We start from the raw sequence: 26944 nt of genomic DNA, 5'->3' as shown, positions 1-26944 counted from the left end.
AACTGATCTACTCTTCCACTTTTCAGTGATTGGCTTTTCTCTTTCAAAATTTATTTATATTCTTTTTGAAATAATTTGTCAGTATTTATATATATATTCATAAAAGAATGAATTTGCAACACAATGACCTTCTCTTCAAACTGACAAATCTTACAGATTGTTACTACACTGAGATTTCTACTCAGTGCAATATTTACATATCTACATATCCAGAACTGTTAGGAGAAAATAATATCACCCATGTATAATAGAATAAGCTGCTTCACAATTGTAAAATGTTCAGCAATATTAGATATAATGAAAGTATGCTACAAATTGTTTCTTGTTGTTTGTTTGTTTGTTTGTTATTTGGTTTTTAGGAGCATTAGCAACTAAGGCCATATTGCTCCGTATATGCGGTAGTCATTCCCTGACCTTTCCGCATCCTCCGTATTTCGTGGTGATGGGCTCGAACCCCGGTCTAATCAAGAAGCGTGTGCTACGCACTGCTGCTCCTTCCCACTTGGCTATGGAGGCACCAATTGTTTCTTGCCCTTGGTAATAGGAGGAAAGAAAGGTTAATGAACAGAGGCACTTCTGGGAAAAGAAGGGTCATAGATGAAAAAGTTTGAGTATATCTGCTCTGTAGTAATTTCTGCATAATTCCTTTATTTTACATGTATCGTGCTATAATAAAAGATTCTTTCATCTGGAAACTGAATGTTAAAGTTCTATAAGGTAATTTTTGGCTTCAAAAAAAAAAAAAAAAAAAAAAAATTTCTTTACCCCAATTTATATATTTTCTAAATATTGACTCAGCTTTTTATGGTTTATACGCTTCACTTGATCAGCAATAACTAACTGTAGATTTTTCAAGAGCTAAATTATAATGTATTTTTTTATTTTATTCCTGCTTGTTTTATATGTGTGTTTATATAAATTCTTCTTCTTCACCGCTGCTACTACTGCTAAACAACTAAAGCATGTGAAATTTTATGCAGTTGTCATGTCTTTAAGACAAGATCTCAATCTGTTGTGTAATAATTACTGCTACTACATTTTCTAGGGGAGGGGGCCAATAATATAACAAGAATCATAAAATCAAAACAAATTGTGCCAAGTTAAATAATAAAAATTATTTATGTTCATAATCTGGGACAGCATTATGACAAGAAACTTCATTGTTACAGCAGGCACTCAAGTTTCCAGTGGATCCTAAATTACAGTGCCATTTATGCAAGATATTGGTCAAAGTGCTGTTTTAGCCACTCCAATGTCAGTCCATTTAATACCTTAACTTCCATACAATACACATGTGTGACACTTATGCTATTCTCATGGGCCATGTAATGGTGGTGTATTATACATGGTGCCTGTGTTACTGTACATTCCAATAGAAGCAGTGCAAGAATCACTTTCACTTCTGCCAGTGGCTACTGTTAATCTATTAGTCCTTGTATCCCTCCAATCTAGCAGTTTTCCGACCCACCTACCACTGCCTCGATAGCATCAGCAAATATTCTTGCACCTTTTCTATTTAAGTGTAATCCCATCCCTGTAGAAGCAGTCTCCTGTTAACCAGGCTGAAAATAATTCTATCCCTTGAGCCTTGCACAATCTTTCCAGAGCCGAATTGATCGACAAGGCTCTCATCATATGCTCCCTCCTATCGTGTCTGGACAGAATTGCAGACACTTTCAAATTCAACCCTAATTCACGGCTTTTTTTCAACAGTGACCTGTACTTGTTAAGTAAATCTGCCGGTCTCCTACTCTTAATATCATTAGTACCAACGTGTACAACAATATCACCTTTTGTGCCCTTAAAAGATGATATCCGCTCTACTACGTCATCAACCTTTGCCTCTGGGAGACATACCCTGGTTCTGTTCCACCTATCCTTTTTACATACCATGTTCCCCGTTTCCCTGACAATAGTCACCAACAACTACTAGTTTCTGTGGGACCAGCGCATTCTGCCTTGGGGGTTGCCGCTGTGTTGTGTGATGATCAAGTGCAAGCTCTGGCGTTGATGGGCCCTCAATTTAGATCCTTCAAGCTCTCATATAGGCCCATAACAATGCTGAGTTGTCGTCTAATTTCCTTACATTCCTTACATCGCACACAGTGTACAAACTGTACAAACATTGATGTATTCTCCAACATACAAACTGTTGATTTTATCCCATGTAATTTTGTGTTTGTATTTGAGTGAATGCAAAAATTACAAAAAGTTAAAAGGATTTGTCAGAATCGTGTTATTAGTTTTTTTTTAGAAAAAGCATTTAGCTTGATAAATAACATCATTTATAATTAGGTATAAAAAAATAAACATTGTGTAATATTAGAAGTAAAAGTTGAAGAAAAAGTAAAATAATTTTTAATAAAAACATTCATATCATTTACTTCTAAAAAAATCATAATTAATTTCACATTTGTGTGGTACACATTGAAATTTATTGCATTACACACATTTGTATCTCAGTATAGGTTCTTATTGGCTAGATTTCTTTTGTAACAGATGTGGTTCCCCCCCCCCTTTTACTTTCGTGGTACACTATGTCATCCAGTCTTCACATGATTCATATCCATATATTCAATTCTGATCACATCACAATTCTCATATTTTTTTAACTTTTTTTTAAATGTAAGTTCAACAGTATCTCTGATAATACAAAAACTCTTATCCGATGAATGCTTTATTTCATTTATTTTAAGGAATACCATAAAATTTTAAAAATTTTAAATTGTAATAGAATATGATACAGATATTAAGCAGGTCATTGTTAAAATGACAGTTATTCAATTAACCGATGAGAATGACAGTTATTCAATCATTAGCCTGATAACAGAAAAAAATGAAATGTTATGATTCAAAAAATCATAACATTTCATTTCCTAATTCAAGAGTTAGATATAAAATTCTGCTTTGGGACAGCCAACATATCTCAAATGCAGAATTGTTTGATGTTCTGCACTCATATCACTACATAACTTATAGAATAGTCTGTTTGTAACTGTATGACTTTAATGTAATTGATTATCTGGATAATACTCAATAGAACAGCAAAGTTGCTGCCATCAACATTCTTCATCATTAAAACTTTTGATATAAGAAACAATGAGTAAAAATCTAGAAGGAATTTTCTTTAATTTTTACTTGTTGGGTTATATAATCATTGTATTCAGTGGCAGAACAAGAATAGACAAACCCTAGAGCAAGAGGTAGACAACTGTTTTAAAGGCAGCTCCAGATGTATTTAACAGTAGGTTTAATCATTGTTGTTGGATGATGTACAGAAGGACTTTATTTGATAGTATGAACCAGAGCTGTAATGCTCAATATTCCTGCATGTTTTATATGTGTATTTATATAAATTCTTCTTCACTGCTACTACTACTACTACTAAACAACTGAAACATGTGAAATTTTCCTTTTCAAAGAAGGGCTGTTATGTAGTTAAAAAAAAATACAGCCATCATCCATCCCATACTCACGTAGCAAAGAAGTGAAAATAGGGTGTAAAGGCTTCTCCCATTCTAAGTAAGAAATAGGCTGCTAGAGTTGATTCTGGTCTTTGCGTTATGCAAATGAATATAAAGATATGCCAATGAGATTGAGCCCATACCTTGGCAAAAAAAAAAAGTCCATTATTAACTATTGTACAGCATATATCAAATGTAATAAAAGTTACAATTAAATTATTTGTAACTGTTTATTACAGCTCTCCTAGCCATTATGCCTGTCCAATATATAAAGGAAATATGTTTATTTCCACATAGCATGAGAATGCAGTCAGAGCTCATAATGGTTTACAGAATGGGTTTGTCATATGCATTGGTAATATCACATGTAAATGTTAACTGCCTTTTTGAGTCCTAAATTCCTAAATGCAGTGATTATAAGAGCTAAGGGATGACAATTAATAGTGCAAAACTGAGTAGATATTTTTGTAATCAAATATTTCCATTTACTTTAAGTATGTTTTTAATGTGACGTAATGTAAGAAATTAAGAGCAGCTATTTAAGAATACAAAATATCTTTAATGACAATAATAGTAAAGTTTCAATGGAATATTTATGACTCATTTGAAATTGAGCTCTAGCTTTTCTTTCATCAAAAAATCTGAATCAGCCCATTTAGTTTACGCTTTGAGTTGTTTCATCTTGAATCAATACAAGCAGAATTTTTCACAAATTCAGAATAAAAAGTACTTCCCTCATAATGTCCACATTGGAAACTTGGGACTTCCTGCAGTATCACATTAGTTGAAAAAATTTGCTGTGTAGTTTGTAAATTTCTCAAAGGAAACGGAGGTGAGCACAGGAACAATGGCAGGTAAACAAATTGATTTGGGGATATGCAACTCCTAATAATGATTTAATCAATTGAAAAGTATTAAATGCACTTTCACAAATATGCTGTGATCAAATAATGATAATTTCAGCACATTAACTCTTTCTGTTCCTGACTCCACACTTTTGGTTTGTGTCACAGTTGACTGCGAAGTACAGCCCCCAGCTATCCTGCCCTAGTTCCACCATTGGCTGTACTGTTATGCTGATGACTGGCTATGAAAGCTGATGCCATACATTAACAAAACTCTGATGGGCTTAATGTGTTTTATGTTTTGGGAATACCATGAATTTTTAATGCCAAAGTTGGGAATATCTGATCTAAACACTTTCTTATAAAATGAAATTAATCATGTGGCCTAGGAGCAAAGTGTTTGTTAATATTGTGGCATATAAAGTGTTAAATACAATATTGCATTCACTTCTCTACTTCACTTCACTTTTTATGCAACTGAATAAATTACTAAAAAGAGAACATAAAACTGCATACAAAAACATGAATGTTTTTGTTTGTGGGATAAAATCATTATATATAAAGATATAATGGGAAGGGAGTGGTCTGATATATTGGGAGCTGCCTGAGGAGGCTTAAAAGGACTGAGTTATGACCTAATGGTCATAGAGATGCTGACAGACACTACTATCTTTCTCAGAACAGTAGTGCCTTGTCAGCATTTCAATAGCCATTGGTCCATATCTCAGTTCATTTTGGCCTCAAAAGAAAACAAGGAAACTCCCAAAATATAAGACCCACCCTTCCCCATTATAAATTTATGTATCGATTTTAACCCACAAATAAATGCATTCATGATTTTATAAGCAATTTTGTGCTCTCTCTCTTTTCTTTTTTTTTTTTTATAGCCAGAATGCATCAATTGAAATCAGTCCTAGTCTCATTAGAAAATTTTTTTTTTTTTTTTTTTTTTAATAATGGTGCTGTCAACACATTTCAGAAACGAAGGAAACCGATTATTCATATAAACACAGCAGGACCTCTTCAGTTAGGGTCTGACTGGCAGATTTTAGCATTAGCATTAGTAGAGGCATTTGATGCAAGAAAGCAAGCTTATGCAGCATCAGCCAAAAAAAAAAAAAAAACCCACTTCCACTTCACCCCTCTTTTCGTTCGAAATACTTGTCAGCTGAGCCTTAAACTTATTTAGGCTATCAACTTCCACAACAAAGGATGGAAGTCTGTTCCACCAACCAACCACCCGCTGGCTAAAGGCAAATTTCTGCACGTCTATCCTGCATCTGTCTTTCCTCAATTTGAATTTATGCCCTCTCAGGTGATTATTCTGAGCAAGAGGAAGAATCCCATCAGCATTGAGCATGCTCAAACCATTCAAGGCTTTATACACCTCTATCAGATCACCTCGCTGGTGCCTAGTCTCCAGACACTGTAATTTGCAAAACTTAAGCCTTTCTTCATAAGAGCACCCCTTTGTTCCATTCACTAATCTTGTTGCCCTTCTCTGTACTCGTTCCAGAAGCTCTACATGCTTCTTGAAATGAGGCCTCCAGACCTGTATACACTACTCTAGGTGTGGCCTGACCATTGCCTTATACAAGGGAATAGTCACCTCCTTATCCCTGCTAGAAAAATTCCTATATATCATTGACAATACACCATGAGCTACTCTTGCAGCCCGTCTGCACTGCTCAGAGAACTTCATATCTGCCTGCACAACCCCCCCCCCCAGGTTCCTTTCATTCTCTACCACTGTCAATGTAGTACCACAGAGTTGATACGTTGCTCTGGGATTGCTGTTTCCCATATGTAGTACTTTACATTTGTCAATGTTAAACTTCATTTGCCACCTCTCAGCCCATCTGCTCAACCTTTCCAGATCCTGTTGCAGCAGCATAGCATCACTAGTGTCCTTAACAACCCTGCCAACCTTCGTATAATCTGCAAACTTGGACATTAAGCATGATATACCATCATCAGTATCATTTATAAATACAGAAAACAATAATGGACCCAACACTGAACCCTGAGGGATTCCACTAATAACATTAGTCCACGATGAGCAGTGTCCATTGATTACCACTCTCTGTCTTCTCCCCCTCAACCACCCCTTTATCCATAGCAGCAATTTGCTTCCAATGCCACACTGCTCCAATTTGTGCAGCAGTCTTCCATGTGCAACAGTATCAAAAGCCTTTCTAACATCCAAGTATATAATATCAAAGTTATTTTCTGCATCCAGTTATTTTGTGATTGCATCATAGTATACAATCAGATTGGTCAGGCAAGACTTCCCCTTAACAAAACCCTGCTTTGTCCAAGCTATAACTGAAGTCTTGTCTAGATGATCCTGCAGTGCTTCTTTAACCAGTGCCTCCATTAATTTTCCTGGAACAGAAGTTAAACTCACAGATCTATAATTACTGGTGTCAGCCTTGGATTCTCCTTTGTGAATTGGGGGTCACATTTGCACATCTCCAGTCTGTGGGTACCTCCCCTGAGTCCAAGAAAGCTCTCATAATTATGGATAATGATATTTCATTATCAGTGAAAATATTTGAGTCATACTTTGCCATTTGATCATTCATGGTTTGTCTTGAGGTCTGCCCTCATTGTCTGCCCCTTCACCTCTTCTTTTTACAAAAAGATGTTTCAGACAATTCAGAAACCATTTTCATAACTGTCTACAACCCAAGATAATGGCCAGTTCTGAATATGCTGTGCTGCAGGTAACATCTAATCATGTTTTCCTCGCCACCTAAGCCAGAAGGAAACACATACCCCTCTGTTCCCACCTTTGTTTTCACCTCACTTTCTTCACCAAGAAGTAGTGTTCAATTATAGTTTAAAAAAAGAATACAACTATCTGCATTATGTTTTCATCTTAACTGCCCATAAATATTATTGTCTCTTCAATGAAAGCTATGCTCACTTTAGAAACAAATATTATTAGGCTAAAGTGAGACAACCTTAGTTCCTAATACTAATAAATGAGAGTAGGAGTGTGATATAGGCCTAATGACTCTGATGATTACAATGAACAGCTGTACTCATCAGAGTACAACTGTTTGTAGTACATCAAAGAAATAGAGTGGGCCAGCAAATCAGAATGTCCTATGAAGGGAGATTTTAAATTTCCAGATATTGACTAGCACTTGTGGGATGGTCACTCGCAGAATAAGATGTTTGTGGATTTATTAGATGGCTGTTTTCTACAGCAGCATGTTCAGGATGCAACAAGAGAGTAATACTTTTGATCTGATTATCAGCAGTGATTATTCATGCATTAAGAATCTGCAAATAAAGGTGGCAGTGATCACAGTGTATTGATTTGTGATTTACTTAAAGGTGTAACTATCAAGGATAAATGGAGGGGCTTTTGTAAAAGTGACTTTTTTTTTATGAAACCCCCAAACACGAGAGGTATTAGAACCTATAGTACTTAGTACCGTGCTTGGGTTGGAGGTTGAGAAGACGAAATAAGATATTTGTTGACATTAGACTTGAACTTCTGTAGACTGTAACTTTCAGGAAATTACAGAAACGGCAGTTGAATGAATAAACAAGGAAGATGAAAAGTTGGTTCTGTGAATTTGAAGTTGGACAGTAAATGGATGTTGGCTGGTGGCAGCATGTGTTCGGATTGTTTTGAAAGAGAGAGTGTGAATTATAGAAGCCAATTCAGAAGAACAGTGCCCATAGAAGTATCTGTAGAAAAGGCATGCAGCAGAAACAGTATATCTATGAGACAGCTAGTGGACAGACTCTGTTAGAGAGCAGTCATTAATTCATCTGACTGCCCTCTTCTGAATGGAATCTAGAAGCCTGAGAGAGGTTTTGGTGACACCTCCCCAGATGTGGGAACAATATTCCATGGTAGAGCAGATTAGCAATTTGTACAGAGTGAACAGCTGTTTGGAAGAAAAGTAATGCCGAGAGCGAAAGAGAAAACCAAGTTTTTTTAGATGCAGAAGAAGCAATAATTGTAATGTGCTTTAAACAAGAGAGATTAGAAGTCAGGGTAATCCCCAAAAGAAATATATCATTTTTCCTAGAAATTGGAGTGTCACCAAAGATAAGCATAGGAGCAGAAGAATCCTTTTTGCGAGATATAAGACAAGACTGAGTTTTAGAAGGATTGAAATCAACTAAGTTCTTTTTTCCCCACTAGAGAATTACCTGGAGATCAGTATTTAAGGAATTGGTAGTGGATATTCGAGAAGTTTAAGCTGATTGAGCAGGGCAAGGTTTCTCTAAATGGAGACTGGAATGCAATGTGCTATTATCGGCAAAATTATGGATAGGATTTCCAGTCAATGGAAGAAGGTCATTAATATACAAGATGAAAAGAGTGGGGTGAAGAACTGAACCTTAGGGGACACTGGCATTAGTGGAGAAGTTAGAAGACAGAGAGCCATCTACCATCACCCTCACTGAGAGATCAGAGAGAAAACTGGATAACCAATTACAAAAAACAGTTGGCAAACCATAAGATGGAAGCTTGTTTAGAAGACCTTTATGCCAAACACAATCGAAAGCCTTTGAGATGTCAAGAGCAACTGCTTGTGTTTCACCGAACTTTTCCATTGAATTTATCCATAAATGAGTAATGTAAGCCAGAATATCACCAGTGGATCAACACTGACGGAATCCATACTGGCGATCATTGATCAGACAGAAGGTTTCTAGGTAGTTTAAGAGTTAGCTGTTAATTGATTTCTCCATTACTTTAGAAAGAGTAGAAGTAATTGCAATGGGATGATAATTGGATGGGAGGGATTTGTCATCCTTTTTAGGAACTGGCTGGATATGAGCAAATTTCCAAGCAGAAGAAAAAACATCTTTCGAATAAGAAAGTGAAATAAGGAGCACAGGTTTTGAGAACAAGTGGAGAAATACCATCAAGACCTGGAACTTTCTTAGCATCAAGATTCATCGAAATCCTTTTGACGGAAGACTATAGGCGGCATTCAATGGAGCGTGTTGGGAATGGTGGAGGGTGTTTTACCAAGATCCTTAATACATGAGTTGGAAGAAAAATGAGATGCTAGTAGGTCAGCTTTATCCTTGTCTGAAGTGACAACAGAACCATCTAGTTTTGACAGAGATGGGAGCAGAGATGGGCAAAAGTTGCGGCCAATAGGTTTGGCAAGAGACCAGAATGGTCGGCTACCATTAGGGCAAGAAGCAAATTTTCTACTCTTAGCCTGTTCAAAATCTAGTTTGGACTGATTAATAACTACTTTACAATTGTTGCGAGCTTTGGTGTAGGCAGAAAATGAAACTTAAGAATTGGAAACAAGCCAATTACAATATGCAACGTTCTTCTTCTGAACAGCCTTAGCATATTTATTGGAACACCAATGTTTAGATAAAGGACAAGATTTTAAAGTGGTATGTGGAATAAAGGATTCCATTCCTACAAGAATAATTTTACTGACACAATCTGAGCAAACGTTGACATCAGGAGTTCTGAAACAGTAATCCGACCGAGAAAATGAAGAAAAGAAATCTCGCAAGTGATCCCATTTTGCATTCTTGTAATGCCAAACAATATGAGGTTGGGAATAGCCATGAGATAAAGGCTCCTTTGGAGAAGAGACAATCACCGAGTTGTGAACTGAGGTGCCTAAAGGACCACTCACTTCGACCGTGCACTTAGAAGGGTTGTTTGTGAGAAAAAGATCAAGAATGTTGGCTGTATGGTTAGGATTGTCTGGTATGTAGGTAAATGAACAATCTGTGTGAGTTCATTAGTAATTGCAAAGGCCTCAGCATCTCAACCAGCTGGGTCGGTGTGACTAGAAAACGGAAGTAAGCTGGAGTGGTCTCATTTAAAAACTATCTGAAATCACAGTCGTCTTAGATAGTTTTTAAATTCTATACAATGGGACCAACTGATGATGTTAGCATGAGCAAATTCTAAATGAGAAGCATTCAAGGAATTAATCATAGAAGCTACTAGGCTTTTCTTATTAACTAAGAAATACCCTTCAAGATATAGGCCTAAATGGATGTCAGATGAACTGATAAAACTCATGGCAGAGAAGAAAAGTGCATGGGATAAATGTAAATTATTGTGTGACACAGAAGTCTATGGGAGATATAATAATCTGTAAGATAGTAGTCTGTAATCAAATCACAAAGGAGGTCAGGCAAGTGAATGCAGATTATTAGAAATCTTTGGCAAAGGATACAAAGAAAAACAACAAAGTCTTCTTTACTTATGTAAATATCAGAAGGAAGGGGGATGGATCAGATTGGTCCATTCGATATCAATGGTTTGACTTTTGATGATCGTGCTCAGGTTATTGATAAAATGAATGAGTATTTTGCATCCACATTCGCACATGAGGAATTCTTTAGAGAAGGGGATGATGGAAGTTTATCAAACTCTTAACAGGGAGCTAAATAATTTTGTAATAACTGAGAGAAAAGTGGAAGAGAAATTTTTGAAGTTAAACATAAGTAGGTGGATGTGATCTATCCAATTATATTAAGGGAGGCAGTGAAGGAAATAAAAAATCACTTACCCATAATTTTGAAAGCATCTTTCGATTCAGGTTAGGTGTCCGCAGACTGGAGATGTGCAAATGTATCCAAAATTCACAAAGAGGAATCGAAGGGTGACATGAGTAATTACAGACCTGTTAGTTTAACTAATGTTCCAGGAAAAATTATGAAGTCACTAGTTAAAGAAGTAATGCAGGATTATCTAGACAAAGCTGCAATAATACTTCAGACAGCATGAGTTTGTGCTCTTGCCAAGAAATGTTTCAGTTCTGTGCTAAGCACCTGCGAGGTTAGCATCAGCCAAAAAAAAAAAAAAAAAAAAAAACACACATACATCCCCTTTTTATTTCACTCATCCACTCACTTCAAATGTTTGTCTAGTTCTGCTTTGAATCTGTTTATGCTATCAACTACAACAACAGATGGAAGTTTGTTCCGGTAATCAACCACCTGCTGGCTAAAGGCAATCTTCCTCACATCTATCCTACAACTGTCTTTCCTCAATTTTGAATTTATGCCGCCCTCTCAGGCAATTATTCTGAGCAAGAGGAAGAATCCCATGAATCCCATCACCATTGAGCATGCTCAAACCATTCAGGGTTTTATACGCCTCAATCAGATCACCTCACAGGTGTCTAGTTTTTTATTTTTTTAGGAGAATTAGCAACTAATGCCATATTACTCCCAGGATATGCGGTGGTCATTCCCTGACCTTTCCACATCCTCCGTATTTGGTGTCATGGGCTTGAACCCTGATCTAATCAAGAAGCGTGTGCTATGCACTGCTGCTCCTGGCCACCTGGCTACGGAGATGCCAGGTGCCTAGTCTTCAGACATTGTAATTTCCAAAACTTAAGCCTTTCTTCATAAAAGCAACCCTTTGTTCCCTTCACTAATCTTGTTGCCCTTCTCTGTACTCGTTCCAACAGCTCTACATCCTTCTTAAAATGAGGCCTCCAGACCTGTATACAGTACTCAAGGTGTGGCCTTATACAAAGGGATAATCACCTCCTTATCCCTGCTAGAAAAATTCCTGTATATCATTGACAAGACACCATGAGCTATTCTTGCAGACTGTCTGCACTGCTCAGAAAACTTCATATCTGCCTGCACAATTGCCCCCAGGTCTTTTTCACTCTCTACCACTGTCAGTGTAGTACCACACAGTTGATACGATACTCTGGGGTTACTGTTTCCCATATGTAGTGCTTTACATTTGTCAATGTTAAACTTCAGTTGCCACCTCTCAGCCCATCTACTCAACTTTTCTAGGTCCTGTTGCAGCAGCGTACTGTCATTAGTGTCATTAACAACCTTGCCGACCTTCATATCGTCTGCAAACTTGGACATTAAGCCTGATATACCATCATCAATATCATTAATGAATACAAAAAACAACAATGGACCCAACACTGAACCCTGGAGGACTCCACTAGTAACATTAGTCCACGAAGAGCAGTGTCCATTGATTACCACTCTCAGTCTTCTCCATCTCAATCATTCCTTTATCCATAGCAGCAATTTGCCTTCAATGCAACACTGCTCTAATTTGTGCAGCAGTCTTCCATGTGCAACAGTATCAAAAGCCTTTCTAAGGTCCAAATATATGATATCAAAATTATTCTTTGCATCCAGTTTCTTTGTGACTACATCATAGTATACAATCAAATTGGTCAGACAAGACTTCCCATTAACAAACCCATGCTATGTCCGAGCTATAACTGAAGTCTTGTCTAGATGATCCTGCAATGCTTCTTTAACCAGTGCTTCCATTAATTTCCCTGAACAAAAGTTAAACTGACAGGTCTGTAATTACCTGTGTCTTTCTTTGATCCTCCTTTGTGGATTGGGGTCACATTCGCACATTTCCAGTCCATGGGTACCTCCCCTGAGTCCAAAGAAGTTTTGGTTGCCTCTCGAACATGCTGCTGTAGAAAACAATCATCCAATCAATCCACAAAAGCCTTGCTAGTGTGTGAGTGACCAACCCACAAATTCCAGTCAATCTCTGGGAAATTAAAATCCCCCATTATGAGACACTCTGATTTACTGGACCACTCTATTTCTCTGCACAACTGCTCATTATACTCATCAGATTCATTAGGCCTATAACACACACCTACTCTCATTTTTCCTTTCCCAGTGCTTATGTCACACCAAACAGACTCAACATTGCATTGTCCACCATCAATTGGAAGCACTTCCTTAGATTTTATGTGTCTTTTAACTAACAGCATAACCCCTTCTCCTTTCCTGTCCTGTCTATCCTTTCTGTACACATTGTTACTCCCCAAATTCCAATTCTGCACTGCTAATGTCTGTGTATCACCATGTCTCTGATATCCCAACAATATCTACCTTTGATGTGTTGACTAACACTTCCAGCTCATCAAATTTATTAACTATACTTCTAGCATTGGTGTACATGCAAGTATACATGCACCTGCTTCTAATCTTAGTTACCCTATCACAGCCCATGTATTTACTTGTTCGACTATGACTCCCAGCAGTCCCAGAAATCCTCATTGCCTTGCCTTTCAGGCTGCTGCTCAATTGCATTTCAATAGAAGTAGTGCAAAAATCACTTTCACCTCTGCCAGAGGCTACTGTTAATCTATTAGTCCGTGTATCTCCCTCAAGCTAGCAGTTTTCTCACCCACCTAACTCTGCTTCAATAACATCAACAAATATAATTGTACTCTTTCTATTTAAGTGTATCCCATCCCTGTTAACAAGCACAGACCAGGCTGAGAAAAATTCTATCCCTTGAGCCTTGCACAATCTCTCTAGGGCCGAATTGATCGAGGGGTGAATCAAGGCTTTGAATGGATTGAGCAAGCTCAATGCTAATGGGATTCTTCTTTTTTCTCAGACTGCACACATGAGAGAACACAAATTCAAATTTAGGAAGGAGAGTTATAGATGTGCAGAAGTTTGCCTTTAGTTACCGTGGTTGATTGCTGGAACAAACTGCCATCCGTTGTTGTGGAAGTTGATAGCTTAAATAAACTCAAGGAAGAACTAGACAAACTTGGAGGGAACAAATAGGTGAAATGGAAGGAGGTTTTTTTTTTTTTTTTTTTCCCCTATGTATTTGCCACTGCTAATGCTGTTGTTTTTAATTGAATAACATACCAAAAAAAGCATATTCATTATTTATTAAAAAATCAAAGGCACCAGTTGCTATTAGTTTCAGAGCTGTTTGGCTTCCCATCAGACAACAGGTGGCCTCATTTAGCAACCTTGTTTTGAACAGTGAACAAATGTAGTGAATTTAAATGAGCATTCAAGATGTTTATGGAAGACAAAGATCGAAAACATGTATAATTCACTATTAGAGCACTCAGTTGGCTGAATGCAGCAAAATAGTTGAGAAGTGAAGTGCTATTTCTTTGCAAATATTGAAATAGTTTCAGAAAAGAATACTGTTCTGCATTATTTTTTCCTCATTTAACTGTCTGTGGGCACTTCAGTGACTGTGACAGAGCTTGGTATTACATGCACTTAGAAATTACTACATCGTCCAACTGTTAGCTTAAAGTTACTAATATTGTTTTTAATCAAATAACACCACCAAGAAGGTGAGTCCATTATTCATTAAAAACTCAAAAGGCTATCGGTTTTGGAGCTATTTGACCCTCAGTTAGCAACCATGTGTTGAAGTTATCACAACAGCTAATGGAAGCTAATAGCCTTAATAAATTTAAGGCTGAGCTGGACACGCATTTGGAATGAATGGGGGGGTTTAATGGGATGGGTTTTATTATTTTTTATTTTTTTTTGGCTGGTGCTGCATAGGCTCGCTTTCTTGCATCAATATGCCTCTATTAATGCTAATGCCAACAGTGCCTTTGGACGTATAAGGGAAAAGAAGCAATTCAGGGTAAAATGGGATGCCTCCATTCTTTAATAATATATTTTTAGTATGAGTGAAAAACTGATGGAACTATGTATTGTGTCAGAAAAAAGTATAATGTAAGTGAAAGAAGAATAAGAAATAAATAAATAATTAATGTTGCATAGTAGAAATGGCTATAAGGCTTTTTGGCTAAAAGAAAAATATACAGTTTCATTTTTCTAAAATCTGTACACATAGTAAATGACAGAAGTGGCAGTTCAAGTATGCAGCATCAGCTGAAATGTGCCACTTGAAGACATTGGTAGTTGCAGAAAAAAGATGGAGAAGCGTATTGCATTTCTCACCTAATTAATGCATAAGCATTTAAAATATCTTTTAAATGCTCTTTTAATGGCTTAAAAGGTTGGCAAGGTTGTGAATGACAGTACGCCACTGCAACAGGATCTAGAAAAACTGGGCAGATGGGCTGGAAGGTGGCAACTGAAGTTTAACATTTACAAATGTATTTAGACTAAGGCGCATTTAGGGCTAGAGCCTCAAGCTGCGAACAAATTTAGACTATGTATATAAAGTGCTTAGCATCATAATACACAGCCATTTCTGAATAAACAGAAAATTTTTAAGGTGGCATCGTTTTAGGTTATATCTCATATTGTGAATACCTTCACAACGAGTTGCCATGATATTGCACTACTTCGAATAAGTAACGCTTCACCTAAGGAGAAGACTAGTGTTACTTATTCTCAGATAGGTACCACCACCCAGACAGCACTGTTTCAGGGCTATTTGGCCCTTCGTCAGTGAGTGGGTAGGTACCCAAGTGATGCAATGATGGCAAAAACAGTTATGAAGTATAACTCCACAATATGAGAGATGCCTGATGGTGTATGATGTATTTAGACTAAGGCGCATTTAGGGCTAGAGCCTCAAGCTGCCTAAATGCGCCTTAGTCTAAATACATCATACACCATCAGGCATCTCTCATATTGTGGAGTTATACTTCATAACTGTTTTTGCCATCATTGCATCACTTGGGTACCTACCCACTCACTGACGAAGGGCCAAATAGCCCTGAAACAGTGCTGTCTGGGTGGTGGTACCTATCTGAGAATAAGTAACACTAGTCTTCTCCTTAGGTGAAGCGTTACTTATTCGAAGTAGTGCAATATCATGGCAACTCGTTGTGAAGGTATTCACAATATGAGATATAACCTAAAACGATGCCACCTTAAAAATTTTCTGTTTATTCAGAAATGGCTGTGTATTATGATGCTAAGCACTTTATATACATAGTCATTGACAAATGTTAAACTACAATCTGTGTAGTACTATACTCAGGTGGTAGAGAATTAAAAATACCTGGGGTAAATGTGCAGTCAAATATGAAGTTTTCTGAGCAGTGCAGACAGGCTGCCAGAGCAGCTTGTGGCATTGTGTCAATGATATACAGGAATTTTGCTAGCACGGATAAGGAGGTGATTATCCCTTTCTGTAAGGCAATGGGCAGGCCACACCTTGAGTACTGCATAAAGGTAAGGAGGTCTCATTTTAGGAACGATGTAGAGCTGCTGGAACAAGCACAGAGAAGAGCAACGATTGGTGAGGGGAACGAAGCGGTGCTCTTACCAAGAAAGGCTTAAGTTCTGCAAATTGCACCATCTGGAGACTAGGTACCTGTGAGATGATCTGATTGAGGTATATAAGGCTTTGAATGGTTTGAGCAAGCTCAATGCTGATGGGATTCTTCCTCTTGCTCAGATTCCGCACACGAGGAAGCATAAATTGAAATTGGGAAAAGACAGTTGTAGAATAGACGTGCGGAAATTTGTCTTTAGCTAGTTGTGGAAGTTGATAGCTTAAATAAATTCAAGGAAGAACTAGACAAACTTTTGGAGCAAATGGATGGGTGAAATTTTAAGGGTTTTTTTTTTTTTTTTTGGCTGATTATGTATAAACTTGCTTTCTTGTATTATATGCCTCTACTAAAGGTAACCTGGCTTTTTACAATTACATCGTGTTTATATATCCTGCTGCAGATTGGAAATGGTCTTATACACTGTGTATTCTGAAATATCACTTGATAACACTATCAAAAAAAAGTTTAAATAAAAGTAATAAGAATGGCAGTGGTTACAAGCACTGGTGTACAACACTGTTGTATACCACTATTTATATGATATTGTATGTATGGTGACAATTATTAGCATAATTGTCACCATACATCATATCATTCTGGAAAAAGGTGTTGCAACTCTTTTTGAAAATTTGTATTCCAAAATTGGAGGGAAAACTGATACGTAGTATGTCTGACTATCATTCAATTTTCATATTTTACCCTGGCATGAAGCTTTTTTATTTTCAAATTTATATTGCCCTTTCCCTCCCCACCCCTCTCTCTCTTGCTCTCACACACATACACATTACAGCCATTCAGACAAAACATTTTGAATTCTGTTATTTTGTTGCACATGCTTTTCTTTTAGGTATGAATACTTTTAAGAGTGTGTAATTCCCACTTAATTGTACTCGTTCGTCTTGGCTGTGTCAGAGTCCACAATGAAATGTAAATAACTAATTACAATAATAAGAATTTTCTTCTGAGGCTCAAAATTCAGTTTAAAAATGAACAGTTTACCTTTTTAGCATGGTTCACTGCATAAGATGCTCAAACCATGTTCTCCCTTCAAAAACGTATTTAGCAAATTTCACTGTATTAACCATCTAACTAATGCATTGGTGTATTTGATACAATATAAACAGCAAACTTATGAATTTAAATTATCTATTAGAATCACTAGTGAATTTTAGTATTCCCTCAATATGATTTTACCCTCAATCTCCATTGTTAATTATTTTTTAATTGGAAAAAGTATGTCAAATCTGTTGCTGTGGAAACTTAGCATGAAGTTTCAGTTTCCATCTTTTTTCACCCCCATGTATAAGGGAAGGTAAGCGAAAAAAAAGAAGCATGTACAGAAAATTAGCCTGGACACAACATTTATTTTTCAACATAATTACTTAAAACTTGACTCATCTCTTTATCAAATTCTGGAAACCCAATGATTAAAAGACCTCAGTTAATCTCATGACCAGTAACATACATCATTTTCAATCTTATACAGTCAGGAAACTTTGCCACCCACCTGTAGCTTAAGTGAGCCAAACAAGTGAAGTCACTGGAGATGTCAGAGCTGCAGGAAGGATTCTAAGAAGTATGTGTTTAAAAAATGTGATGTTAATGTGGAAGCCCATAGGTATGAATACTTTTAAGAGTGTAATCCGGGAAGTTCCTGGGGAATGTGATGCCTGGGTGCAAATTGCAATTAGGTGCCCCCTTTAAAATTTTCTTCATATATGTATGTAAGTTTCAGGTTTTCAGTTGCCCCTTGAACCTGGCACCCTCGGAACAGCCCGCACCTACCTATAAGGTACTACATCCAGGTGCCAGCTATCAGAGATGGCAGAATAGAATTATTACTTGGACCTTTTTGTACAGTGATGAGTGGCATTTTCCTCTTTGCATCCAAGAACCTAAAACTTGATATGGCCCATGCCTGCAGTGGCAGTTTTGCCTATGTTTTTCTTAATTTTAAGGGAGTCTTAATATATGCATGAGTACAATGTCCACTACATAAAAATGTCATGCATACTGCAGTGATCTTCACCACCAAGGCAATTTTTTGATAAATGTTCATTCCAACATTCTTCCTTATAAACACATTTATAGACAGTCAGTTTACTGAATGGGGAAAAAATAAAATATCCAATGCTCTATTTCATCGATAATAATTATTTATTTTAGGTGTGAAAATAGCACAATGCTATGTGAATAAGTAGTACACGAAAAAGAGGAACATGCAGTTGCTTTATCGCAATGTCCACACACTTCACCAATGTAAAATGTACATGTGTTTCTATTTATTACAATAATCATAATTGCCATGGTAAATTAAAAAAATTACATATTATTAATTTAGCAATAAAATATGACATATTTTATTATATGTCATTCAGAAAATACACGAAAAAAAATAATATCCAGTGTCCCTAAAATATTTTGGTATTAGCCATATAGTGCAAGGGAGCTACGGACTTCTGCTGCACTGGCAAAATAAAAAGAAAATAAGTTGTCAACATTTACGACCCACATAGGAAACTTATTCCAGTGATTAACAAATTTCTGACTAAAAGAAAATGTCTAAATCTCTTTTTCCATCATTTAAATTTAGGGGACACCAGGACATTATACCCAAGATTGGGATAACCCAGATGTCTTGCCATCACACTAGTCTTGTACATCTCTTCTTTTATTTTGTATAATAGAATTCTAGATTACAGCAGTGTTTGTAGAGCATGGTAGGTTCTGTTCATAGCCTGGTTCTTGTCTGAATTTCTTTCTACAAATAACAATTACATATAAGAAGAAATTCAGACAAGAATCCAGGCTACAAACAGAACCTTCCATGCTCTGCAAATACTGCTGTAATCTAGTTTCGCCCCTTGATTAATCTGTAGTCCTGCTTTTTCTGCTGCCTTTTCAGTATTTTTGTCATGTTGTTTGATATCATCTTCTCCCAGTGATTATGCTATCATTTGCATACCCCAAGATCTGGAGTCTCTCTCTCTCTCTCTCTCTCTCTCTCTCTCGGTTAAGTTGAAAGTACTCCAGGGGCTCATATCTAGTGAGTATGGGCTTGGCACACCCAGGGTCCTGAGCTGGATATCAACATTCTTCTCTTTCTTGGTGATTCCTTTCTACTTCTTTCTCTCTCTCTCTCTCTCTCTCGGTAACTTTTTTTTTTTTTTTTTTTTTTTTGGCTGGTGCAGCATAAGCCTCAGGCTTCCTTGCACCATATAGCTAATAATAATAATATTGGTGAGAGTACATCTTCCAGTCTCTGCCCTGTGTTAATTCTGAATGTCTCTGATTTTGTTCCATTAACCAGTACAATCCTTTTCCTTTATGCACATTTCAAACAAATTAATTAGTTTTTGTGTATGTCAGATTCTTTTAGTATATTTGCCACTATTGTCCTAGTGTAAAGATTCTTTCTGGTTAAATCATGTGCATTTTCACTCTGATTGAGGTTATGAACAGTTAATGTTTTTGTGCTGTAATTATTATTTTATTATAATATTATAATAAATTTAATAATTTATTATAATATTCAAGTGGCCATTTCTGTACGCATTATTGTATGCTCTGCTGAAATACTGTATATAAACAAACTGGCCATCAGTTTGTCATGATCCCACTTTTTTTTTAACATTATTATTTGTCTTAATGTGAAGATTCATTTACTTGTCGACCTCTATGCTCTGAAATCTGCTTAATATTCTCCAGTATTCCCCTCCATAAATGGTATTATTCATTGCGGTATAGAATTGGATAGAATTTTATATCCTGTTGGCAGAAGTTAAATTCCTCCATAGATTCCTCTATGGTTCTTACATTCTTTTTATTTTTCCTTCTTGTGGACTTATTGTTAGTGAGTCTCTCTGCTCCTTTGTCATTTCCCCCCTCTCTATCTCAAATTAGTATAATTAGTTAACTCCTTGATGCTCCTCCTCCTCTTTATAAGATCTGCTGTTATTATATCTGTATAACTTTAGCTTTATAATTTAATAGGTGATCTATACAGGTTTTCACCTCTGTCACTGTTGGGTTTAAAGTTTTGGGTATATGTAACTTAGTCTCCCCCCCCCCCCATTAAGGTCTCTTTTTGAATCTCTCCATTCAGTATTCCATCAATATTATTATTATTATTATCCCATTTTTCTGAATCAGTTCAATCAAAAAATTGCTGTTATTATTACAGTATTAGTAGTACACTGAGTGGAGAGAAATCATGGGATATCTGCCTAGTAAATATCCCATGTTACACACAACGCACCCTCCTGTCCTAGTAAAGGGTAGGCCCACCTTTCACCCAGATAAAGGCAGTCACATGGCGAGGCACTGAGTCCACTAGTTCACGAAAGCATTCCACAGATATTTCCATCCATACTTGCTGCACCGCTGTCCATAATTTCGTCGCATTCCTGGGTGGAGGATCCAAAGCTCGAACAGACCTTTCCACATCATCTTAAAGATGCTCCACAGGGTTCATTTCCAGTGAATGGAGAGGCACATTGTTCTGCTGGAAAAGTCCATTGCCCTGAGGGTGCACGATGACTGTGGAGGGAGGTAGATGGTCTGAAAGGATGGACACGTAATCTGGGCCATTCAAAGATGCATCTAGATGTACCAGAGGTCCCAACGTGTGCCAGTTGAACACACCCCAGACCATTACTGACTGTCCACTGCCTGAACAGTTCCTTGTTGACACGACAGGTGCATAGCTTCATGCGGTTTCTGACAGATATGCACCCTCCCATCTGCTCAAAATAATTTGATATGGGACTCATCGGACCAGGAGACCTGTCTCCAATCATCTAATCCAGTGCTCATGTTCTTTCGCCCGGTTGAGGCATAGAGTTCTGTGTCATGATGTTAGAAATGGGATTCTGGTGGGTTGGTGACTCCCATAACCTATTGCGGCTAATGATCGCCTGATGGTCTTGGTGGAGACATTTCTGGCACTTCCCTCATTGAAGTCATTGGTGATTTGTGCCACTGGTGCTCTCTGGTTGGCTGAAACAATGCAAGACAAATGTCAACAGCCAAGTTCAACCACCACCTTTCTACGCCCACAGCGCCGTCCACGATGAGATGTTATTCCAGAAATGCCATATTCCCAATACACTCTTGATACTGTCAAATGGGGATAGTACAATTTCTGTACCACCTGCGTGATAGAGTGCCCCCATGTGTTGGGCACCCACTATCATCCCTCTTTCAAAGTTGGTTAACTCACAATGTTTATCCATACTGACGTCAAATTACAGTATACGTGAATTCAATGATGCAGTGTACCTATATACCTGCCAAGCAGTGTATTCATCCACTAGCAAGAGGGGTGACAGTGTCAGTTGCCCAGGAACCAGGTATCCCATGAATTCTGTCCTTTCAGTGTAGTAGTATAATACTGGCAAATGATCCAAAGAAGTGAGCTTATACAGCATCAGAAAAAAAAAAACACCAAATGGTAGCTTGTTCCACCAATCAGTTACTCACTGGCTGAAAGAAAATTTTTGCACACCTATCCAGTGGCCATCCTTTTTCAGTTTAAGTTTATGTCCCCTTATGTGTGTTATACAAAAAAGAGAAAAAGTAAGAACACCATCACCATCAAGTTGCCCAATCTCTCAAGAGCCTAGTTTCAAGCACAGCAATTCACAAAACCAATCTTTTTTGTGAAAACCAATTTCTTGACTACTCTGGTTCCTTTTCTTTGCAACTGTTCCAAGAGATCCACATTTTTCTTAAAATGATTCTTCCAGTATACAGTACTCAAGATGCAACCTAACCATTGCCTTATATGGCAGAACACCCATTTGCCACTGCTGGCAAAGTTCCTGTATATCGTAACAGAACTCCATGAGTTGTTTTAGCAGCCTGTATATTCTGTTGTCCTAGTGTAAAGATTCTTTCTGGTTAAATCATGTGCATTTTCACTCTAATTGAGGTTATGAACAGTTAATATTTTTGTGCTGTAATTATTATTTTATTATAATATTACTTAGTACATAATACGATTATAATGTATCAACTAATGTTATCTGCACTGAACAGTTATTTATCTGAATGTTATGTCTTTCTACCTCTGTTAGGAATGAAATTAGTTGCTTCTACTTAGCATTAGCATTAGTATTAGCATTAGTAGAGGCATATGATGCAAGAAAGCAAGCTTATGCAGCATCAGCCAAAAAAAAAAAAAAAAACAACCCTTCCACTTCACCCCTCTGTTTGTTCGAAATACCTGTCCAGCTGAGCCTTAAATTTATTTAGGCTATCAACTTCCACAACAAGGGATTAGCATTAGCATTAGTAGAGGCATTTGATGCAAGAAAGCAAGCTTATGCAGCATCAGCCAAAAAAAAAAAAAAAAAAGTTAGGATGGAAGTCTGTTCCACCAACCAACTACCCACTGGCTAAAGTCAAATTTCCGCACATCTATCCTACATCTGTCTTTCCTCAATTTGAATTTATGCCCTCTCAGGTGATTATTCTGAGCAAGAGGCAGTATCCCATCAGCATTGAGCATGCTCAAACCATTCAAGGCTTTATACACCTCTATCAGATCACCTCGCCGGTGCCTAGTCTCCAGACACTGTAATTTGCAAAACTTAAGCCTTTCTTCATAAGAGCAACCCTTTGTTCCGTTCGCTAACTTTGTTGCCCTTCTCTGTACTCATTCCAGCAGCTCTACATCCTTATTGAAATGAGGCCTCCAGACCTGTATACAGTACTCAAGGTGCGGCCTGACCATTGCCTTATACAAGGGAATAATCACCTCCCTATCCCTGCTAGAAAAATTCCTGTATATCATTGATAAGATACCATGAGCTACTCTTGCAGCCTGTCTGCACTGCTCAGAGAACTTCATGTCTGCCTGCACAATTACCCCCAGGTCCTTTTCATTCTCTACCACTGTCAGTGTAGTACCACAGAGTTGATATGTTGCTCTGGGTTGCTGTTTCCCATATGTACTACTTTACATTTGTCAATGTTAAACTTCATTTTGCCACCTCTCAGCCCATCTGCTCAACCTTTACAGATCCTGTCGCAGCAGCATAGCATCAGTAGCATCCTTAACAACCCTGCCAACCTTTGTATCGTCTGCAAACTTGGACATTAAGCTTGATATACCATCATCAATATTATTTATAAATACAGAAAACAACAATGGACCCAACACTGAACCTTGAGGGACTCCACTAATAACATTAGTCCACGATGAGCAGTGTCCATTAATTACCACTCTCTGTCTTCTGTCACTCAACCATCCCTTTATCCATAGCAACAATTTGCCACCAATGCCACACTGCTCCAATTTGTGCAGCAGTCTCCCATGTGCAACAATATCAAAAGCCTTTCTAAGATCCAAATATATCAAATTTATTCCCTGAATCCAATTCTTTTGTGACTACATCATAGTATCCAATCAAATTGGTCGGGCAAGACCTTCCCTTAACAAAACCATGCTGTGTCTGAGCTATAACTGAATTCTTGTCAAGATGATCCTACAGTGCTTCCATTCATTCTCCTGGAACAGAAGTTAAACGCACAGGTCTATAATTACTTGTGTCAGCCTTTGATCCTCCTTTGTGAATTGGGGTTACATTTGCACATCTCCAGTCTGTGGGTACCTCCCCTGAGTCCAAGGAAGCTCTCATAATTATGGCTAATGGATTGCTTAATTCCTTTGCTGCCTCCTTTAATATAACTGGATAGATCCTATCCACCCCAGGTGCCTTTCTTGTATTTATATTCAACAATTTCTCCTCCACTTTACTCTCAATTATTACAAGATCATCTAGCTCACTGGCAGTGTTTACTTCATCTATGCCATTCCCCTTCCTGAATAACTCCTCATGTGTGAATGTAGATGCAAAATATTGATTTAGTTTGTTAGCTACCTGAGCAGGATCATGAACAGTTGAACCATCAATATCAAGCTTGATATACCATCATCAATTTTTCTTCTCTGCCATATGTCTCATTAGTTCATCTAACATCCATTTAGGCCTGAACCTTGAACAATATTTCTTAGTTGGTATGTAAAGCCTAGTAGCTTCCAAGATAAGTTCTTTGAATGCTTCCCATTTTGAGTTTGCTGTTGGTAACATCATCAATTGGTCCCACTGTATAGAATTTAAATACTGTCTCAGACCATCGTAGTCGCCTTTACGAAAGCAATAACCCTTCCCTTTACCCCTGATGGTAGTTACCTCCTTGAGTAAATCCCACTTCAGCACACTGTGATCACTGCCACCTAGTGGTTCCTATATCTGCAGATTCTTAATGCATGAAGAATCACTACTGATAATCAAATTAAGAGTATTACTCCCTCTAGTTGCCTCCTGAACATGCTGATTTAGAAAACAATCATCCAATAAATCCACAAAAGCCTTGCTAGTGTGTGAGTGACCAACCCACAAATTCCAGTCAATATCTGGGAAATTAAAATCCCCCATTATAAGACTCTCTAATTTACTGGCCCACTCTATTTCCCTGTACAGTTTCTTATTATACTGATCAGAGTCATTGGGCCTATAGCACACTCCTACTCTCAATTTTGATCTCCCAGTGTTTATGTCACACCAAACTGACTCCACACTGCACTGTCCAGCAATGTCGACTGGCTTCACTTCCTTGGATTTTATGTGTTTCTTAACTAATAGCATAACCGTTCCTTCCTTCCTGTCCTGTCTATCCTTTCTGTAGACGTTGTAATCCCCAAATTCCAGTTCTGCATTACTTATATCTGCGTGGCACCACGTCTCTGATATCCCAACAATATTCGCCTTTGATGCTTTGAGCAATACCTCAAATTCATCAAATTTATTTACCAAACTCCTAACATTGGTGTACACGCAAGTATACATGCACTTGTTCTTTTTCTTAGCTACCCTAACACAACCCACGTGTTTACTTGTATCCCTATGACTCCCAGCAGTCTCTGAAATATCCTGCATCTTATTTTCCAAGCTGCTGCTCATTCCAATAGAAGCAGTGCAAGAATCACTTTCACCTCTGCCAGTGGCTACTATTAATATATTAGTCCTTGTATCCCCCCAATCTAGCAGTTTTCCGACCCACCTAACACTGCCTCAGTAGCATCAGCAAACATTCTTGTGCCCTTTCTATTTAAGTGTATCCCATCCCTGTAGAAGCAGTCTCTCCTGTTAACAAGTACAGACCAGGCTGAAAAAAATTCTACCCCTTGAGCTACCTCTTGTTTGCTTAGATTGGCTGAGTTTAATTTGGATCACACTATACAGATGCTGTTAAAATATTATCAACAGTTCAAATGGAGAATTTTATAAAACATAACATTTGTTAATAAAATATCCTATTTTTAATAATCAACTATGTATGGGACATTACTGGTGTGTGTGTGTGTGTGTGTGTGTGTGTGTGTGTGTGTGTGTGTGTGTGTGTGTGTGTGTGTGTGTGTGTGTGTGTGTGTGTGTGTGTGTGTGTGTGTGTAGAACTGGAATGGCATTCCATTGTACTCTGGTCCATTCCAAGCTCTGATCCTTATGTCCATTTTGTTTTATGTTACAAATTCTTTTTGTTTTACAATTGTTATCACTTTTTTTTTCGTTTTCTCATTTAGTCACTGTTTATCTGTATTTATGAGTACCTACTTGACTACATGAAACAGCAAGGTGGCTCCGCCTCAATAATAAAGATTTTGCTTTAAAATTTGTGTGATACCATTTGCGGCAAGACAAACCAAAGGAAATTGTTTTCCTTTTTTCAAAAAAAAAAAAAAAAAACATCATATTAAATTTTATCTTAAATCTCATACTGTAGTGTACTTTTATAACTTTATGAATACAGTATTTATGTAAATAAATTTACAATTTTGCCACATTTGAGTGGTTTTTTTTTTTTTTTTTTCTGTTTTTTTTTTTTTTAACAGATTATCTGAGGTTTTCATTATCTAGAAAAATATATTTCCCAGGTAATGAAATATATTTTCTCTCAGTAATCAGGACTCTACTATATATCAATAACCAGTATTAGAATACATATATATGTATTTGAATTCAAATAAATAGATATTATTATGTAGATACATTTATATATCTCTGAGTATAAGATGCATTGAATCTGAATTATATTTTCAATTGATGAATATCATATAGTTCATTTTTTCCAACATGACAGAAAACTATACCTTTTGGACCCTTGACAAGCATTAGCATTCTTCTTCTTACATTTGTTATACAAGCTCATCTATATCATAGGCTCTGAGTCATCTAATCTATTTTTTGGGAATTGAATGTACATAATACTTGAAAGTGATTCAACATTACATGTCATTTATAAGTTGAACACCCAAATATTGTTTATTTCTGAAATGAATAAGATGGCTGCCACTATTATTAAAAAAATAAATTTAAAAAAAACTGGAATTTACAGAATAATAAGGTGAATGTAATTAACAGCATATTACTAATTTAATAATTTTAATTTTTAGTATTATTTTCTTATTTAAAAAGCTAAGTTGGACTATATTTTTCAGATCCCAAAACAAGACACGTAATCCAAAGGAAATATAAGTCGCCAATGGTAACACATTTTTCTTAGTTTCAATCTAGAAATAATTTTTATTCATGATATATTATCCATAAAGAGAACCAAAATGGAA

At 37.1% G+C, this 26944-nt stretch overlaps 1 protein-coding gene across 9 annotated transcripts in view; it reads left to right on the top strand.

Annotated features, from left to right (window-relative positions):
• Rab3-GEF (Rab3 GDP-GTP exchange factor) overlaps positions 1-26944 on the top strand; it is a 973693-nt gene that overhangs the window by 910712 nt on the left and 36037 nt on the right. For all 9 annotated transcript variants that reach the window (XR_016547514.1, XM_090382519.1, XM_090382521.1 and 6 more), the window contains one exon: positions 26819-26865. Coding sequence is in view for 8 of the 9 variants with exons in the window: in XM_090382519.1 (XP_090238645.1) it covers positions 26819-26865 (47 nt within the window). In the remaining variant the exon portion in view is untranslated. The remainder of the gene's footprint in view (positions 1-26818; positions 26866-26944) is intronic.

The sequence above is a fragment of the Mastigoproctus giganteus genome, chromosome 10 (genome assembly GCF_048544385.1).
Source record: "Mastigoproctus giganteus isolate SK-2022 chromosome 10, ASM4854438v1, whole genome shotgun sequence".
In the NCBI taxonomy this organism is placed as follows: domain Eukaryota; kingdom Metazoa; phylum Arthropoda; class Arachnida; order Uropygi; family Thelyphonidae; genus Mastigoproctus; species Mastigoproctus giganteus.
The sequence above is the reverse complement of the archived record's forward strand: the minus strand, read 5'-3'. Positions and strand labels throughout refer to the sequence as shown.